The sequence below is a fragment of the Dendrobates tinctorius genome, unplaced genomic scaffold (genome assembly GCF_039654945.1).
Source record: "Dendrobates tinctorius isolate UK_male_01 unplaced genomic scaffold, ASM3965494v1 ptg000243l, whole genome shotgun sequence".
NCBI lineage: Eukaryota > Metazoa > Chordata > Amphibia > Anura > Dendrobatidae > Dendrobates > Dendrobates tinctorius.
The window spans coordinates 6688441-6708296 of NW_027361910.1; the positions used below are offsets into that span (position 1 = coordinate 6688441).

Sequence of the window (19856 nt, forward strand, 5' to 3'; positions counted from 1 at the left end):
CAAAACTATTAAACAGTGACAGCTTAATAAAGACAAGTAGAAAAATACTCTATAACCTGTTCTTATATTAATATATAATGCAGAAAGTAATGGAGAAACATGACACTGTGATTCTAAAGAAATTATATATTTCAGCAGAGCAGTATCACTATATCCAGCATGCAGGAGGACTAGCAACAACCCCGCAAGTGACAGCTCTGGTCTCTGTCGGGCGTAGTGACACCGCTCTGCTGCCGGCTTATTACTATTCATCAAAGCAGACAGCAGAGCGGACGCCATGCTCAGAGGGAGACACTGCACAAGGGAGAAACTCAGGGACAGAGCAGGGACCAGCCTCTGTCACTGATGATGTTTCATTTCAGCAAGGAGAGTTTTGGGATGTCCCAGCCCCCCTGACGAAGCTTTGTTTCAGGGCGGAAAGGGGAGTGACAGCCAGCAGATGACAATCCATTTGAGTATCCCATCATGTACTGGGGATTCTCAAACAGATCATCATAGGAAGTGGGTAATACAAGCAGAACCCAAAGTTCAATGCAGTGTGAATGGTAGGGAATTTTGCCATGACTTAGATTACAAATGTTATTAGTTTTTAAAGATTTATTAACTGAAATTTACTTTTGAATTTCGGACTAACCCTTTAAATATGAAATACTTGACTTGACATAATGCTCACATAAAGGGTACTCTCAGGCTATGTGCGTACGTTGATGAACATACTACCCAAGTCCATATCCCTAGATACAGGAAGGGCAACACTCCACATAATAATCAAACATATTGACCATGTAGCCGCTAGGCTAACAATACGACCAAGAAGTGTCTACTCAAAGAAACAAATAAAATAATAATTTTTATTGAAATAATCCATAGTTAAAAATAAATTAATGTTGGTGACTCAAACCAGACAAAAAGAGCAAAAAAAGTTCAAACAAATTGAGGAACACACAAAATTAATTCAGGAAAACAAGATCTAGTTATAAAGAAATGTATATATATCTTGCTGGAAACTCAACATAATGAACAATTCACACCTATGTGGTTCCATACACTTGCTGCGTTTTTTTGTATTAAACACCCTCATGCAATCCTATATTGGAGAATACTCCTAAATAAAGTGCATATATATCTGGGTACAGTTGTGACCAAAAGTATTGACACCCCTGCAATTCTGTCAGATAATACTCAGTTTCTTCCTGAAAATGATTGCAAACACAAATTCTTTGGTATTATTATCTTCATTTAATTTGTCTTAAATGAAAAAACACAAAAAGAATTGTCCTAAAGCCAAATTGGATATAATTCCACACCAAACATAAAAAAGAGGGTGGACAAAAGTATTGGCACTGTTCGAAAAATCATGTGATGCTTCTCTAATTTGTGTAATTAACAGCACCTGTAACTCACCTGTGGCACCTAACAGGTGTTGGCAATAACTAAATCACACTTGCAGCCAGTTAACATGGATTAAAGTTGACTCAACCTCTGTCCTGTGTCCTTGTGTGTACCACATTGAGCATGGAGAAAAGAAAGAAGACCAACGAACTGTCTGAGGACTTGAGAAACCAAATTGTGAGGAAGCATGAGTAATCTCAAGGCTACAAGTCCATTTCCAAAGACCTGAATGTTCCTGTGTCTACCGTGCGCAGTGTCATCAAGAAGTTTAAAGCCCATGGCACTGTGGCTAACCTCCCTAGATGTGGACGGAAAAGAAAAATTGACAAGAGATTTCAACGCAAGATTGTGCGGATGTTGGATAAAGAACCTCGACTAACATCCAAACAAGTTCAAGCTGCCCTGCAGTCCGAGGGTACAACAGTGTCAACCCGTACTATCCGTCGGTGTCTGAATGAAAAGGGACTGTATGGTAGGAGACCCAGGAAGACCCCACTTCTTACCCCGAGACATAAAAAAGCCAGGCTGGAGTTTGCCAAAACTCACCAGAAAAAGCCTAAAACGTTTTGGAAAAATGTTCTCTGGTCAGATGAGACAAAAGTAGAGCTTTTTGGGCAAAGGCATCAACATAGAGTTTACAGGAGAAAAAAAGAGGTATTCAAAGAAAAGAACACGGTCCCTACAGTCAAACAAGGCGGAGGTTCCCTGATGTTTTGGGGTTGCTTTGCTGCCTCTGGCACTGGACTGCTTGACCGTGTGCATGGCATTATGAAGTCAGAAGACTACCAACAAATTTTGCAGCATAATGTAGGGCCCAGTGTGAGAAAGCTGGGTCTCCCTCAGAGGTCATGGGTCTTCCAGCAGGACAATGACCCAAAACACACTTCAAAAAGCACTAGAAAATGGTTTGAGAGAAAGCACTGGAGACTTCTAAGGTGGCCAGCAATGAGTCCAGACCTGAATCCCATAGAACACCTGTGGAGAGATCTAAAAATGGCAGTTTGGAGAAGGCACCCTTCAAATATCAGGGACCTGGAGCAGTTTGCCAAAGATGAATGGTCTAAAATTCCAGCAGAGCATTGTAAGAAACTCATTGATGGTTACCGGAAGCGGTTGGTCGCAGTTATTTTGGCTATAGGTTGTGCAACCAAGTATTAGGCTGAGGGTGCCAATACTTTTGTCTGGTCCATTTTTGGAGTTTTGTGAGAAATGATCAATGTTTTGCTTTTTGCTTCACTCTCTTTTGTGTTTTTTCATTTAAGACAAATTAAATGAAGATAATAATACCAAAGAATTTGTGTTTGCAATCATTTTCAGGAAGAAACTGAATATTATCTGACAGAATTGCAGGGGTGTCAATACTTTTGGCCACAACTGTATATATAGAGGGTAATTTGCAGGGGTTATTCCCATGCTAAACAATCTTCTCAGGATGCACTTTTGTATAACAATAAAGTTGCTGGGGCTGAAGAAAGTCATGTCCGCTTCATTACCGGTTACCATAATAAATGGCATCATTTCAAACAGATTGTTAATAAACATTGGCCCATTTTACAGGCTGATCCAATCTTGAAACAAATCTTACCTTCTACTCCTATGATTGTGCCAAAAAGATCTAGGAATCTTAAGGATATCCTAGTACACAACCACTATGAGCCCATGAAAGGCAGTAGTAGAGATGTTAAGGAACTGTCCAGCTTTTTCCCTTGTGGCAGGTGCAAAGCCTGTGCAAACTGCATTAAGGCCAAAACCTTAAGGCTGCATTCACATGTCGCGGTTCTTTCGCGTTTTCACAGCGTTTTTTAACTCGTGGCAAAAAAACAGCATCCCATGCAATCCTATGGGATTCCGCACATGCTGTGCTAATGCTGCAGATTTTCCCACGGCGGAATCGCACCATGGAAAAATTCGCAGCATGCTCATTATTTTGCGGAATCGCGGCAATTTCGCCCACATAGGAATGCATTGTTCCGCTTACTTCCCGCATGTGGCTGTGCCCACCATGCGAAAAGTAAGCAGAACATTTGCGGATGGTACCCACGGTCCGGAAGAGAGGAGACTATCCTCCGGGCTGTGGGTACCATATCCCTGTAAAAAATAGAATTAAAATAAAAAAATCAGGTTATATTCACCTTCCGATGTCCCGCGCAGCGTCCCCAGGTTTCAGCAATACACGTGGCAGCCCCCATTCCCAGTAATGCATTGCGATAATGACCTTTGCTGACGTCGCGGTCTCGCGATACTGTAACTGTCTTGCGAGACCGCGAGGTCATCAAAGGTTATTGCCGCAATGCATCACTGGGAACGGGACCTGCCGGAGCATCGCAGAGGCCTGGGGATGCTGCGCGGGACATCGGAAGGGGAATATAACCCGATTTTTTATTTTTTTTATTATTTTTAACATTAGATCTTTTTACTACTGATGTTGCATAGGCAGCCTCAATAGTAAAAAGTTGGTCACACTAGTGAAACACTATGTTTGATGAGTGTGACCAGCCTGTCAATCAGTTCTCCAAGCGATGCTACAGATCGCTTGGAAAATGCTAGCATTCTGCAAGCTAATTACGTTTGCAAATCACTAGTTTTTCCGCTGGAAAATCGCTGGAATTTAAAATGCGATTTTCCGGCAGAATGGAATTCCGGAATTCCCGCGGTATCTTCCGTGGGAGTTCCGCAACGTGTGAACTTAGCCTTACTAATTTTGATGACTCTAAAAAATATGATATTAGGGAATTTATCACATGCACATCAAAAGGAGTTGAGGAGTTGTGTACCATGGGACGTGTCCATGCGATAAAGTGTACATTGGCCTTACCACGAGGGAGTTGAAGATTCGTGTCCGAGAACACCATTTGGACATTGTTAAGGCCAAAACTGTGGATGACATTTCCACTTTAAAGACAATTCCAAGGCATTATAGGAGATTTCATGGTTGTGATCCGTATCTTCTTAAGTTAAAAGGTATTGATTTGATCAGCTTGGGACCTAGGGGGGCTGATTTGGGTGAAGCGCTTGCCCAAGTTGAGAGCCGCTGGATTTACTGGCTAGGCATTCTGGCCCCCCAGGGCCTTAATGAAAACCTTGGTTTTAGTGCATTCTTATAATTTGTATTGTTCTTTTGTATCCTTTGGAGCCACAATTTTTAATGTGTTTTTGTTTTTTTGGTAGGGTTTTATTTTCAATTTTTGTTTGTTGTTTTAATTTTATTCTGTTGTTTGTAGGATGTCACACGGTTATCCTGGCTCATCTGTATTATTCATCATAGCCACCTTTTGTTTTTTGGAGAGAAGTTGAAGACTTTGGGAATGCTTGGACAAGAGATACCTTTGTATGGTCTACAATCAAGAATTCTGCCCAACATGAACGTTATACATCATTATAATCTTGATTACGTGAACTGAGTTATTTTGCTGGACTGTTGGGATTTTATTGTGGTCCCATATTTAGTACCATCAATGTTGTATGGATTACTTTTTTGAGCTAAATATGAAATTTGTGGGACACATAGGGCCTTTTCAATGTTTATGTGAACAACACTATTAAAATGTGAATTTAGCCTTGTTATGTCACAAGTATCACATTTTCGATGATTTGTATATGTATTTACAGTATGGCACTTTGGCACTTTTTTAGTGTATTTTTGCACTTTTGTCAATTTAGTTCTGTATTAAAGAATTAATTCTTCACTTTTTCATTTTCTATTTATTTTTATATGAGTGCTGGATTACGCTCTGAGTGATGTTCATGATTGGCTATCCTCCTTCCTGCAGGGGAGACTGCCATCGGTCCTCACTTTCAGTACGGACCCTAGTGCCTTTATTTATTAGTTTTGCGGCTCTAATTTTGAGCACTTTTATGTACACTATCACTTATTTTTTAATTTTTGATTAATTTATATTGCACATATTGCACTTTAATAATTGCACTTTTTGGCCTTATGTGCTTTTTTACACAAACGCATATAATCTGTTGCAAAAAGGTTTCTTTTGCTATTTATGGGATTATTTTCTCCCATTGTTAATAGAAAGAATGAGTGAATGCTTGTATATATTTAATTGGACCAACTTCTCTTTTTGATTTTTGGGTGGCTATTTTTCTAGGTTATAATGCGTGCTGGATCTCACTCCTTTCACATTAGATTCACATGTTCCTCCCCTTGTGGGTCCATATAATTCATAAAATTATATGATTGTTATTCATGGCGCCTGATTCATTGGGTTGTGCAGGTGATGCATACTTTTTGAGGGTTTTTATTATCTACTATATAATCTTCTAATTCTGTCTGTCTGTCTGTCTATCTGTAACTGAAATCCTGCGGCGCTGATTGGTTGAGAGAGAGCGAGAGAGAGAGAGAGACTCTAGAATTCCCGATGAGTTAGAATCGGGCCACCATCTAGTTTATATATATTTTCGCTAATATTAGCAGTAAGCCTGGGCTGGATAGAACCGCATGCGTAGCTGAAACCTAAGTGATTTCTTTGATTGAATGCCCGGTGGTTTGTGTTTTACACATTTGTGTCCGGTTGCCGGAGTGATTTAGGGCCGTATGCGCAGTTTCGATTTGATTCCGACAGCTTGGTCACTTCTGCAGAACTCTGTTTGGCTTATGTCATGCACGCTTTCTCCGGTTGCCGGGGTGATTCAGAGCCGCATGCGCAGTCCTGACTTGATGTACTGTACATGCTTTAGTTCCTCCTAATGAATTTTGATTGGTTGAGTGATGGTTGACAGCTTGGTCACTTCCGCAGAACTCTGTTTGGCTTATGTCATGCACGCTTTCTCCGGTTGCTGGGGTGATTTAGAGCCGCATGCGCAGTCCTGACTTGATGCATATGCTTTAGTCCCTCTCAATGAATTTTGATTGGTTGAGTCATTGTAACTCCTACGTTGCCTGTCCATTCTTTTGTCTGGACATGTGCAATACTATTAGGAGCATGACTCCATTAAATGAATAAGGTTACAATGGCAGTGGATTCAATATGTTTTTGCACAAATAGTTGTTCTTTGTATGGATTTGCACGAACGCGGCACTTTTATTATATATATGCACTTTATTTATGAGTATTCTTCAATATAGGATTGCATGAGGGTGTTTAATACAAAAAAACGCAGCAAGTGTAGGAAACCACATAGGTGTGAATTGTTCATTATGTTGAGTTTCCAGCAAGATATATACATTTCTTTATGACTAGACCTTGTTTTCCTGAATTAATTTTGTGTGTTCCTCAATTTGTCTGAACTCTTTTTGCTCTTTTTGTCTGGTTTGAGGCACCAAAACTGCAGATGTAAAAAAGATCTGCAGATTTGCTGTGTATGTGGGTGCGAGAAATGCTGCAGATCAGGAAGAGGGAAGTGTGTGGGCGGAGTGTGGGAGGAGACTATGTGCATGTACGTGTGTGCGGGGGTCTGCGTGTATGTGTGGGTCTGTGTGTATCTCTGTGTATGTGCATGTGTGTGCGTGTCTGTGTGCAGCCATTGTCTGATGGGAATACTGCTCACAGTATGAATATGAATGCTCACAGTGATAGCATTGCCGATGATGGGAAAGTAGTCCCATCAGACAATGCATGTGTTCAGTAGTATAAAGAAAAAAAACATACAGAACATACAGTACATGCATATAGACATACATTACAGACAGTACATACAACATAAAATATAGAGTACATACCAATCACCTAGTCCCCGAAGCCCTCGATCTCATATAATAAAATTAATAAACCAACCTATACATTACATTTCCGCCATAGTCCAGTTAATTATGAGTGTCCCACGATGATCTCCCGTGTAGAACACTGACATTGGGTGATGTCAGTGCTCTACAGGGGCTCCGCGATGAACTGAAAGGCGGAGGTAATCCTCTGTGCTGTATCCCTCCACCGCTGCCAGGAGAGAGGTCATCTGAGTTCATTCTCTCACTGGCAGCGCTGTGTGAGAAAATTCCCACACAGTATTGCCGTAAAGTGAGAGACTGAACTCAGGTAACCCCTTCAGTGATGCACTGCAGGAGGATTATCTCCTGTCAGTGTGTCACTGGAGGCCCTGTAGAGCAGTGACATCACTCGATGTCATTGTTCTATAGGTGAGATCGTCGTGGGTCACTCATTATTAATTGTACTATGTCGGAACAGGGAGTATACTATTGGTTTATTATTTTTTATTTTTTACAGGTGATCAGTGGCTTCGGGGAATTAGGCGTGGTTGTAAGTATGGTGAAATGAAGAATATTAAAATACTTTTTTCTGGCTGTGTGTGTCTTTATTTACCTCTTTCACTACTATAGGATTAGTAATGGATAGGCGTCTAATTGACGCCTCTCCATTACTAACCGGGCTTGATGTCAACTTACAATACAAAGGTGACATTAACCCCTTATTACCCCATAAGCCACCGCTACACAGAAGTGAGAAGAGATGCTAAGCGCATTTCTGGGGCAGCTGCGGGCTGGTGTTTGTAGCCAGGGGGCCAATATCCATGGTCCCTGCCTAGGCTATGAATATCAGCCCGCAGCTGTCTTCATAGCCTTTTCTAGCTACTAATTATAGGGGACCCCATGTCATTTTTTTGGGGGGGCCCCCTATTTTAATAGCCAGTAAAGGCTATGTGACAGCTGCGGGCTGATATTGATAGCTTTGGAAGCTCCATGGGTATTACCCCCTTCCCAGGCTATAAACATCGGCCCCCAGTCGTTGGCTTACCCCCTCTGGACTGGAAAATTGTGTGGAAGCAATTTTTTTTCCCTTTTTTTAAAATTAAACAGATATTACGTTTAAGGCCGGGGTCACACTTGCGAGAAACTCGTACAAGTCTCGCACCTCAATACCCGGCACTGCCGCCAGCACTCGAGACTGGAGTGTGCAGCTGCATGTATTTCTATGCAGCTAAACGCTCCAGTCTGAGTGCCGGTGGCAGTGCTGAGTATTGAAGTGCGAGTTTTTCTCAAGTGTGACCCCGGCCTAACGCAGATTTTTTCTATCTATTGATATATCTATCTATCTATCTATCTATAGATCTATCTATCTATCTATCTGTGTGTGTGTGTGTGTGTGTGTAAACATTCTTCAATGGAGTATGTAAAAGAAGAGGTTGGACAAAGAAATTACATCTCAATTCTTTTTTTGTTAAATAACATATCTTTATTTAGCTTATAAAAACGCATACAATCCACATGAAAAAATGCATGAAAATCTCCATCAAATCCACGTCAAAAACGCATCAAATCCGAGCAGATTTTTACCTGCGTTTTCTGCCAAGAGATGCAGATTCTGTGCAAAAAGTTCCACAGGCAAATCTGCACCTTGTGCACATACCCTCACACTAGCGTACAATCTATCATACGAGAAAATCGGGCCCATTATGCTATTGTCACTCGGCTCAAACTTTGTCCAAGTTTGAGCCGAGTATTGTAGTCTGATTATCTCTCGCAGGAGAGAATTGTATCACAGGTGAGGGAAAAAGTGAGAACTAAATTTCTCCATCTTCTCCAACAGAGAAAAATCCCTTATGAGATGACATCCTCAGGTACACTAAAGTGTAGTATGTGAATTTCCATACACTTTGATGCACCTGAGAATGTCATCTTTTTAATCTTTCCAGAATAAAATTCCAATTTTACCAGGAATCACAGCTGGAGGAGTTTTTCTATTTTCTATTGGATTTACATGGTGTGATAGTCAGCAGGAGTGGCTTCCTTCTATGCTGAGGATCATAGCAGCGGTGGTTCCATACCACTACTGCAGGGTTATAATATAAATGTAACAAGGGGTGTCATACCTATAAATGATCATCAATCCCAGACAGATATAGTCCATGGGTGACTCCCAATACAACAACCTAAAACTCATACATGAGTCAAATGCCCAAAATCAATAGTTTTTTCTGTGCCATAATGAAACTACACACATATAAAGTGCAAAAAGTAATTATTTATTGACACATAAACATATAATATTAAAAAACATCATATCTGAAATGAGAGAGCGGCAGAATACCAGGCACAAATGATATACAGAGAGCACTAAACAGCACAAAGTAAGCACAATATAATGACCAAACGGTAATAGCATAAAGGGGATAAATCAACTGGTCTTTTCTGTGGCCAATCAGAATATACCAGCAATGTAGTGGCACACACAACATATAATTTAGTAAAGCGGCAATATATAAGTGGAATAGTGGAATAATGCTGTTGCCACCACAATCACAAGATAAGAAGCCAGGGGAGCAAGCTGAAAATGTAATAGAGGTACAAAGCCTCATGTGCTCAAAGCGTTCCCCCAAATTCCCAACCCATCTATCCCCAGAGTAAAGTGTTACACATAGTGCAGACTCAAATCATGAAAAATCATACCCATTTGGGAGCCAGGTGTGCCACACCGACTTATATATTGCCGCTTTACTAAATTATATGTTGCGTGTGCCACTACATTGCTGGTATATTCTGATTGGCCACAGAAAATATTATATGTGTATGTGTCAATAAATAATTACTTTTTTGCACCTTATATGTGTGTAGTTTCATTATGGCACAGAAAAAACTATTGATTTTGGGCATTTGACTCATGTATGAGTTTTAGGGTTATAATATAAGGCTGGACAGCCCCTTTAATGTCCTCCAATGTAAAAGCTAAAATTTAGATAGCAATCAAATAGTTACACAAGCAGAAATTTTTTAACTTTTCATTTTACAATTAGAAAAAGGCTTTCTTAATGAGGTTATCCAGTGCAATAAAATGTCCTCCAATGTATTTAAATTAGTAACTTCACAATTTCATGTTTCAAAAGTGTCCCAGACTTCAGCTATGAGCTTAGTCCCGTGCCTCAGCAGATCCTCTTCCTTTTCCTGCCTGAGACATTTCCTTTATTGGCAGAGCTGTGTGTGGAGGGGACTGGCTTATTTTTTATTTAAGCCAGACCTCTTTTCTGTCTATACATCAACTGTAACAGAGAAGGGGGCTGGCTTAGCTATTCAACGAGCAGTTAACCAATTCTCTTCAAACTAGTATGTGCTGGCACAGGAAATGCTGTAATTTGTCGGGCACAAACTCAAATGGGATCTCTTACTACATAAAGAATATTAGCATGTTGATAACTTATTTATTTAGGCACATTGGGGGCTATTATTTCGCACTGGAAAACACCTATTTTAATATTAGCAATATTTATATTGTATTGTTCATATAAATCTTAGATACTGAAATGAATTTGTAGTCCTTATATGATTTTTCAACAGTGAAATCTTTTTGGCATTCTACTGATTCACTTCTCTCAGGTAGGGATTAGACCTTGGGTATTGTTCACACAGGCAATGCACTTTTGGTCCAAACACTTGCAATTTTTATGGCTTTCCACAGGTTACTCAGAATCAAAACAAACTCATAAACATAAATCCCTAGCCTTGTCCAGACGCTAACAAAACAGGACAGACCCAGGCTACTCATACATTGTTGAGCTAGCCCTAACTTTTCAAACAAAACAGCTATTGTCCATAGTAGTCACTGATACTCGTGGTTCTCTGCACATGGCCCATGCAGTCTCTTCTTCGAGAGGGATTCTGTCCTGTCTCTCTCTTCGGCTCCAAGACACATCCAGTCTGGTCAGCTTCCGTTAACTGATTGACTAAAGAAAACAGCTAGCCTTATTATATGCAGGGTTAGCCAGCTGATCTAATCAGAACCTGTAGGATTTAACCTCTTCCCGACCGCCCACTGTAGATAAACGTTGGTGCTTGCTGGGCTTTGTGCAGCGCCGACGTTTATCTACTGTCGGTGGTTTTGTGCCCCACGGAACCCCCACATACCTTACAACGCAGGGATCCCGATGCACAATGCATGCTGGGACCCCCGACGTCATCGAGACCTGATTGGTTCAGGTCCTGATGACGTCAGCGTCACAGCAGCCAATGGGAGCGATCGCTGGGAAAGCTGCTTGTTTCCCGGCGATCTCACTCATTGTAACGCGGCTTCTCCTCTGATCTAACACTGACAGATGATCAGAGGTGAAGCAGCATAAACTGTGTGACTAGATCGCTGCCTGGCACAGCTGATCGCTGCCTGGCACAGCTGTGCCAGGCAGCAATCTTGTCACACAGTAACGCTGCTTCTCCTCTGATCATCTGTCATTGTGAGATCAGAGGAGAAGTCGCGTTATTTTGTGCCAGGCAGCGATCTTGTCACATAGTAACGCTGCTTCACCTCTGATCATCTGTCAGTGTGAGATCAGTGGAGAAGTGGCGTTACTATGAGTCAGATCACAGGGCAGCAATCTTGTCACAAAAATAAAAAAAAGTAAAGAAAAAAAAAAGCAGGTATACAGGCTAGGGCTAGGGTTAGGGTTAGGGTTAGGGCTAGGGTTAGGGTTAGGGCTAGGGTTAGGATTAAGGTTATGGGTGTGTTGGTGTTAGGTTTTTGGTTAGGGTTATGGTTAGGGCTGAGATTAGGGTTAGGGGTGTGTTGGGGTTAGGGTTGGAATTAGAATTGGGGGTTTCCACTGTTTAGGTACATCAGGGGCTCTGTAAATGCAATATGACGCCCGCAGACCATTCCATCAAAGTCTGCATTCCAGAACGTCACTACTTCCCTTCCGAGCCCCACCGTGTGCCCAAACAGTAGTTTTCTCCCACATATTGGGTACCAGCGTACTCAGGACAAATTGGACAACAACTCTTAGGCTGCGGTTTTACCTGCGGATTGCTCTGCGGTTTTGCCCTGCGGTTTTTCATCTCCTCAATGGAGGAGATGGCAAACCGCAGGGGAATCCGCAGAAAGAATTGACATGTCAATTCTTTCTGCAGATTGAAAACCGCAGATAATCCGCGCGGAAAATTCCGCACCATCTGCACTGCGGTTTTTGATTCCCATAGGGAATCATGGTACTGTACACCGCAGCTAAAACTGCTGCGGGTCCGCAGCGGCCAAAACCACTGCGGAACCGCAGCAAAATTCGCAGCGTGTGCACACAGCCTTAGGGTCCAATTTCTCCTGTTACCCTTGTGAAAATAAAAATTGGGGGCTAAAAGATAATTTTTGTGGAAAAAAAATGATTTTTTTATTTTCACGCCTCTACATTATAAACTTTACTGAAACACTTGGGGGTTCAAAGTGCTCACCACACATCTAGATAAGTTCCTTGGGGGGTCTAGTTTCCAAAATGGGGTCAATTGTGGGGGATTTCCACTGTTTAGGTACATCAGGGGCTCTGCAAACGAGACATGACACCCGCAGACCATTCCATCAAAGTCTGCATTTCAGAACGTCACTACTTCCCTTCCGAGCCCCACCGTGTGCCCAAACAGTAGTTTTCTCCCACATATAGGGTACCAACGTACTCAGGACAAATTGGACAACAACTTTTGGGGTCCAATTTCTCCTGTTACCCTTAGGAAAATAAAAATTGGAGGCTAAAAGATCATTTTTGTGGAAAAAAAATGATTTTTTTTTATTTTCACGGCTCTACATTATAAACTTTAGTGAAACACTTGGGGGTTCAAAGTGCTCATCACACATCTAGATAAGTCCCTTGGGGGGGTCTAATTTCCAAAATGGGGTCACTTGTGGGGGGTTTCCACTGTTTAGGTACATCAGGGGCTCTCCAAATGCGACATGGCATCCGATCTCAATTCCAGCCAATTCTGCATTGAAAAAGTCAAACGGCACTCCTTCCGTTCTGAGCTCTGCCGTGTGCTCAAACAGTGGTTTAGCCCCACATACGGGGTATTGGCGTATTCGGGAGAAATTGCACAAAAAATGTTGTTTTGAAGTAAAATGTTTGTGAAAAAAAGTAAAATGTTTATTTTTTCCTTCCATATTCCATTCATTCATGTGAAGCACCTGAAGGGTTAATAAACTTCTTGAATGTGGTTTTGAGTACATGGAGAGGTGTAGTTTTTAGAATGGTGTCACTTTTGGATATTTTCTGTCATATTGACCCCCCAAACTCACTTCAAATGTGAGGTGGTCCCTAAAAAAAATGGTGTTGCAAATTTTGTTGTAAAAATGAGAAATCACTGGTCAACTTTTAACCCTTTTAACTTCCTAAAAAAAAAAATTATGTTTCCAAAATTGTGCAGATGTAAAGTAGACATGTGGGAAATGTTATTTATTAACTATTTTGTGCGATATCACTCTCTGATTTAAGGGCATAAAAATTAAAAGTTTGAAAATTGCAAAATTTTCTAAATTTTCGCCAAATTTTGATTTTTTTAACAAATAAGCGCAGATCATAGCTAAAAAATTTTACCACCATCATGAAGTACAATATGTCATGAGAAAACAATGTCAGAATCAGTAGGATCTGTTGAAGCGTTCTAGAGTTATGACCTCATAAAGTGACACTGGTCAGAATTGAAAAAATTGGCCCGGTCACGAAGGCAAAAACAGGCTCGGGTGTGAAGGGGTTAATCTTAGCCTACCTGGCAATGCTACATCGTGAATTGATTAAAAATAATAAACAGAGGCATACTCACCAATATTTTACTGTCATACATACCCTTCACATGCCAATTATCTAATTTATGTTCTAATTTACTGTGATATGCCCATATTTACATTATTTGACTTTAAAGTATGCATAGACTCTGGCATACTACTGAGATTTCCAACAGTCCTATAGAAACTGGCATAACACAAGGGAATGTAGATACAAATTTCTGAGTCAGCCGCATAGAGTATAGTCAGTGTTACCTGAGTCAAGTTGCCGGCTGTGTCTTCTGTCAAGGATATATTGGGCAGGGTCTGTGAGAGAACTTCCAAGTAGCCTAAGACAGGCTGTGAGTGGATAGATCGCCTTCTGTCTTGGGTCAGATTTGTTATAATGAGATCATAGGTATCAGTGGAGACCTGGTAATAACAAACATAAGAAAGACTGTATGAAAATATCAGTCGTCCGCAACCTGAAACAAGATATTTCACTACTGAAATGTATAGTACAATCTGATATTCACACTTTCATTACAAATCAATGTTTCAAGTACAAAATACAGTGGAAATGTAATAAGATGCAAAAAAAAAATATTTGGTCTATTACGATAATGTTCTTAATGTCCATGGGCAACCTGAGCAGGTAGCCACATACAATATGCCAAAGCCAAACCCAGACTGCCAATCTAACAAGACACTGGTCATTTTCTTTTATTCCTGGAAGACTGCTGGTGTCTCCTCTTCCGTACCAGAACCTACTGTTGTGACCCTTTCTGCATGTATTAACAAAACGAGGCATATTGGAAAATCTGAGTCCGCAGGTTATGGTAAGAAGTTCTATCATTGGGATGGAGGCAATAATATACAGGAAAAGTCTAATGCTCATTCAGGTTACTTATCTAGTAAAGCATTTCCATTATTTAAGTCACCTTAGTACAGAGCCATCAAGGGGTATCAAGCAAACACATAAAAGAATAGCTAATTTTAATGGGAACCTAACAGCTTGCCCAGGTCTCCCAAGCGCCAACATGTATTTATTGGTCTGTTAATATCCTACCTAACAATTTTTTTTATTGTCTAATTAATTTGTGAATATGGCAAAAAAATTAATTTATTAATAGGCTGCTGTTATGATAATTAGTTAGTAACTAGTTAAGGGGGGTATTGTTCTCCAGAGTCTAATCATCCCATTAATTATATTATCATGTCCCTTGCGGGGGCGAGTAGGATGATTTGCACCACTACTGCCTCTCTGGGCATGCGCAGTGCGTTGATGAAGCCGGGGTGCGTACACCCAGCTTACTGTGCATGCTCAGGAAGGCAGAGATTTGCAGAGAGCCGGCAGTGACGCTGCTATTATAAATCAGGGAAGTGATAGCATAGTTAGTGGGACGATTAGTGCAGGGAAAAAAAAACATCCCCACAACTAGTAGCCCACTAATTAGCACATTAACAGCATAGTTATAAAAGTTTTTTGCCATATGCTGAAATCTATTATACGCTAAAAATATCTTCTTAGGCAGGATATTAACAGAGCAATAAGTACATGGGACCTGGGCAAGCTGTCAAATAGTTGCCTTTAAGAAATCCACCAATCCATATCATCTTAAAATCACCAATATTTTTCTTACCGTGGGGTGAAATGTTCCTGGAGCACTGGATATTGTTGCAGTGGGAAATGATTCATCCCCTGACAAGAAATTGACAATTAATATCGGTGCATTCAGAACAAGCAGTGTAACTAGCCAGCAGTTATAGGATAGAGCTCCTCAGGGCACAGTTGAGCATCACCACTACTAGGACAACCCCTTCTTAGACTAAATATTCTGCCCCGATAAAATAATAAAGCATATACTTGCCTCCCTTGCAAGACACCGTTCGCGCCGTCTCAGCACTCGCTCTCCCCGAAGATGTGATTTGGTGGAATGACATGTGACGTCGGAGCCCAATCAGCATCACATGTCATTCCACCAAATCACAGCCTCGTGGAGAGCGAGTGGTGAGACCGCACAAATTAATCAAGCAAATCTATAGAGAAAGCTGACAGCACTCAAAGAGTAGGGGCACCAGTTCAATGTCCAAGGAACCCACTTGGAAAGTCCATACAATTGAAAAAATAAAGGAACAGCGCTCCATCCGGGTGTAGTAATAGAAAAAGGAAACTTTATTCCGCCATAGCAGTAAGGACGTTTCGACCAATCACTGGTCTTTATCAAGTATACAAAGTCATGCAAAGGGCCTGCTTAAATAGTGCGGAGTCACAATGTGCACCTATCACTATCAAGTCACAGCCCACCGTAAAAATACATATACAAAATAATAAATAACAGACATCAGACATGTGCAAGCAACATATCATACATAGTATACATAATCTCAATATTCATATCTATAAAAATACCTCAGGTAACATATATCCGATCATATTAATCACAAAAATGACAAATGAAAGCAACGCTTCTTCATTCCCATGGAAACCCTTGTCCAATCATAGAGTTCATGAATTAGCTATGTAGAGAGTGTCATAATGTGAGCCCAATCAAACCTACTGAAGGCGCCTCACATTATAACACTGGGATTTCAAGAATTTTCTTACAGAATCTTCCATATGTTTAAAGTGTTACCACGAAGTGATACTCTCGTATATAATATGTGAGAGATTACAGCCATAATGCGCCACCAGAAATATACCACATCTGAACGGCTTGCTAATATAAGTACCAATAATACACATTAAGACTACAATAGTCATGGCTGAAAAACATCCATAAATTTGTGAAGAATCCAAAAGAAAATGTATTTCCTCTTAACTTGGAAGAACAAGCACAAATTATAACTTTTATAGGAAATGCTGCATTAAAGACATCTTGTCACTTGCCAGACTTTTTATACCTGGTGTAAAATCCGTTATTTTCCTGAATTTTACATTGTTTTTATTTTGTTCCTGTGCAAATGACAGTTCTTCTCTAAATACCGCCCTGTATTTTACTAATAGGTCAATCGAAATTTGGGGTAAAATGCTTTGTAAAGTTGCTAAATGTTTGCAGAATACGAGGTTCTGCAAACATTTTGCTACTTTTGGCACTTCAAAGCCAGTTTTGGCCAACTCTGCCACAATGGTGGAACTAGGGTGGGAAAGTTCATAGCTCGTCTAGTTTATTAAAGGTTGTGATGTGCGTAAGGCTACAAATTTTACTCCAGTCACCAACCGTGGTGAGGCACCCGACACTTTTAAGATGCGCCTCTAACTCCACCATGCCCTCTCATCAACACCGGCGAGAACATCACTGGTCTTGATTAATTGAGACCATAGCCTTCATGAATCAGTATGATTCTCCAACATGTAAAATAGGAACTTGTGTGTGAATGAAGCATCAATTGGCCCCAAAAAAATAAATTCTGGTTGTAAGCCGTGACCAAAGTCAAAGTTCTTTTCTTTGACCAGTAATTCCATAAATGTCTGAAAAAGTACAAAAACATGGGGCAGCCACAATGTGAACATAAACATTTCTTGTGGGGTTTTTTTAAACCTTTTTTAAAGGATTTTTATCTCATATTTAATTCTGCATTTTTTGTCTTCCTGGTATTTCGCTTTGACAAAACCTTATTGATACAGTCATGTCCGGATTATATGCATTACATGTGGATTTTATGCATATAATGCAATTCTATTAGGAAACTCTGCACATAAAAATCATAAAAATCAGAATACCCACAAGAGAAATTGACATGTTGAGGATTTCATACACGCCCTGCAAGTCAGTTTATAACATAAAAAGCACAGCGGGCTTGACATTTCTATGAATCCCATTCAATTTCCTGGAACTGTAAGACTATGCTCACACGTTGCGTTTTTGCTGCTTTTTTTTACAGATAAAACCTGCTTTCTTTGCAGTAAGAAGCTGCTTACAAAAAGCAGGTTTCTGCTGCATTTTAGATGCAGTTTTTTTTTTTGCTACACTTTTATTGTCTCTTGTGTATGCTGATAAAGTTTGGTGCCCCCCAAAAAACATGACGCAACTTCCTTAGGTTTTTGCACCAAAAATGCAGCAAAACCTGATACCTGTGCTTTTTTTATGTGTTTTTTGCATTTACCCAATGATTTCGATGGATAAAAAACCTCTGCAAAAACACTGAAAAAATGCAGCAGTTTTCCAATTCTTTAAGGAAAAAAAAAACAATGCGTGCATGAGATTTCTGAAATCTTAGACGTTGCTAGTACTGTAAAACACAGCTTAAAATTTGCATTAAAAAAACACAGCAAAAGCGCAACGTGTGAACATAGCCTAAGACGCTGTGTTTTTAGTGCTGTGAAAATACTTGGCAACAAAAACTCATCCAAAAACTCATCATGGGAACTTAACCTTAAAATTCTGAAACTTGCGATATGGTGCCATTCCCTTGACTTGGAGCAGGTAAGGAAGCACAACCATAATAAAAGCTGTTTTTTACTACTATGACTGGTCAGTTAGGCATTACAATACCTCGCACAGCATGCTGGGAATAATCTAATACAGGACCAGGTTGGGGGGTTTAGGGGCTCAAAGCAAAGTGACAAGTTCTCTTTAAGAATGTTCTAAGAAGAATGAAAAAACAACATGTGATGTTATTCTTCGCTATCCTGGACTATAAAATTGCTGGTGCTACAAAGGTTAATGCTAGCACAAAGAATAATCGTTCTCGTGCATGTTTAATAAGCACCAACAGGAGAGCAGTGCGGAAATTCCTGAATCCTGCGCTGGCTGAACAGTTCTCCAGCTGCAGAGAGACATCTGCAGAAGTGCAGCAGCTTAGATGCTACGTTCATACTTCCTTTAAAAGGGATAATAGACCTTTTTCATAAGTACTGAATGGTTTCATTGATGTTCCATCTAATTGTAACTATTGCATAGATATAGTATAACTGACTTTTATCATGTTCTGTATTAACTAAATGAAATACAAATCTCTCAATCCTGTTATCTGTCACAACGTTACATGTCACCTTCACTATTACAGCAGCTTTGCCTGCTTTACAAAACAACATTTTCAACGGTCTATCAGAATGATGTGAGACTTGAAGGTAAGTAATAATAAAAGAACTATGACAAGCGCAGAGTCTAAGGTATTCATGGTGGAGAGTGTGAGCCCAAAAGGGGGAGAGTGTGAGCCCAAAAGGGGGAGAATGTGAGCTCAAAAGGGGGAGAGTGTGATCCCAAAAGGGGGAGAGTCTGAGCCCAAAAGGGGGAGAGTGTGAGCCAAAAAGGGGGAGAGTGTGAGCCAAAAAGGGGAAGAGTGTGAGCCCAAAAGGGGAAGAGTGTGAGCCCAAAAGGGGAAGAGTGCGAGCCGAAAAGGGGAAGAGTGTGAGCTCAAAAGGGGGAGAGTGTGAGCACAAAAGGGGGATAGTGTGACCCCCAAAAGGGGGAGAATGTGAGGTCAAAAGGGGGAGAGTGTGAGCCCAAAAGGGGAAGAGTGTGAGCCCAAAAGTGGAGGAGTGTGAGCCCAAAAGGGGAAGAGTGTGAGCCGAAAAGGGGAAGAGTGTGAGCCCAAATGGGGAAGAGTGTGAGCACAAAAGGAGGAGAGTGTGAGCCCCAAAAAATTTTCAAAAATGTTCAAGGGTCTATCAGAATGATGTGTGGTGTATTGCGAGACTTGAAGGTAAGTAATAATAAAAGAACTATGACAAGCGCAGAGTCTATGGTATTCATGGTGGAGAGTGTGAGCCCTAAAGGGGAAGAGTGTGAACCCAAAAGGGGGAGGGTGTGAGCTCAAAAGGGGAAGAGTATGAGCCCAAAAGGGGGAGAGTGTGAGCACAAAAGGGGGAAAGTGTGAGCCCAAAAGGGGGAGAGTGTGAGCACAAAAGGGGGAGAGTGTGAGCTCAAAAGTGGGAGAGTGTGAGCACAAAAGTGGGAGAGTGTGAGCCCAAAAGTGGGAGAGTGTGAGCACAAAAGGGGGAGAGTGTGAGCTCAAAAGGGGAAGAGTGTGAGCTCAAAAGGGGAAGAGTGTGAGCTCAAAAGGGGAAGAGTGTGAGCTCAAAAGTGGAAGAGTGTGAGCTCAAAAGTGGAAAAG

The 19856-nt window shown here is 40.8% G+C and overlaps 1 protein-coding gene across 2 annotated transcripts in view; it reads right to left on the minus strand.

The window, feature by feature from the left end:
• ADGRD1 (adhesion G protein-coupled receptor D1) overlaps positions 1-19856 on the minus strand; it is a 1079490-nt gene that overhangs the window by 931347 nt on the left and 128287 nt on the right. For both annotated transcript variants that reach the window (XM_073557041.1, XM_073557040.1), the window contains 2 exons: positions 15440-15498; positions 14073-14228 (listed from right to left, as the gene is read on the minus strand). In XM_073557041.1, the coding sequence (XP_073413142.1) occupies positions 14073-14228; positions 15440-15498 (215 nt within the window). The remainder of the gene's footprint in view (positions 1-14072; positions 14229-15439; positions 15499-19856) is intronic.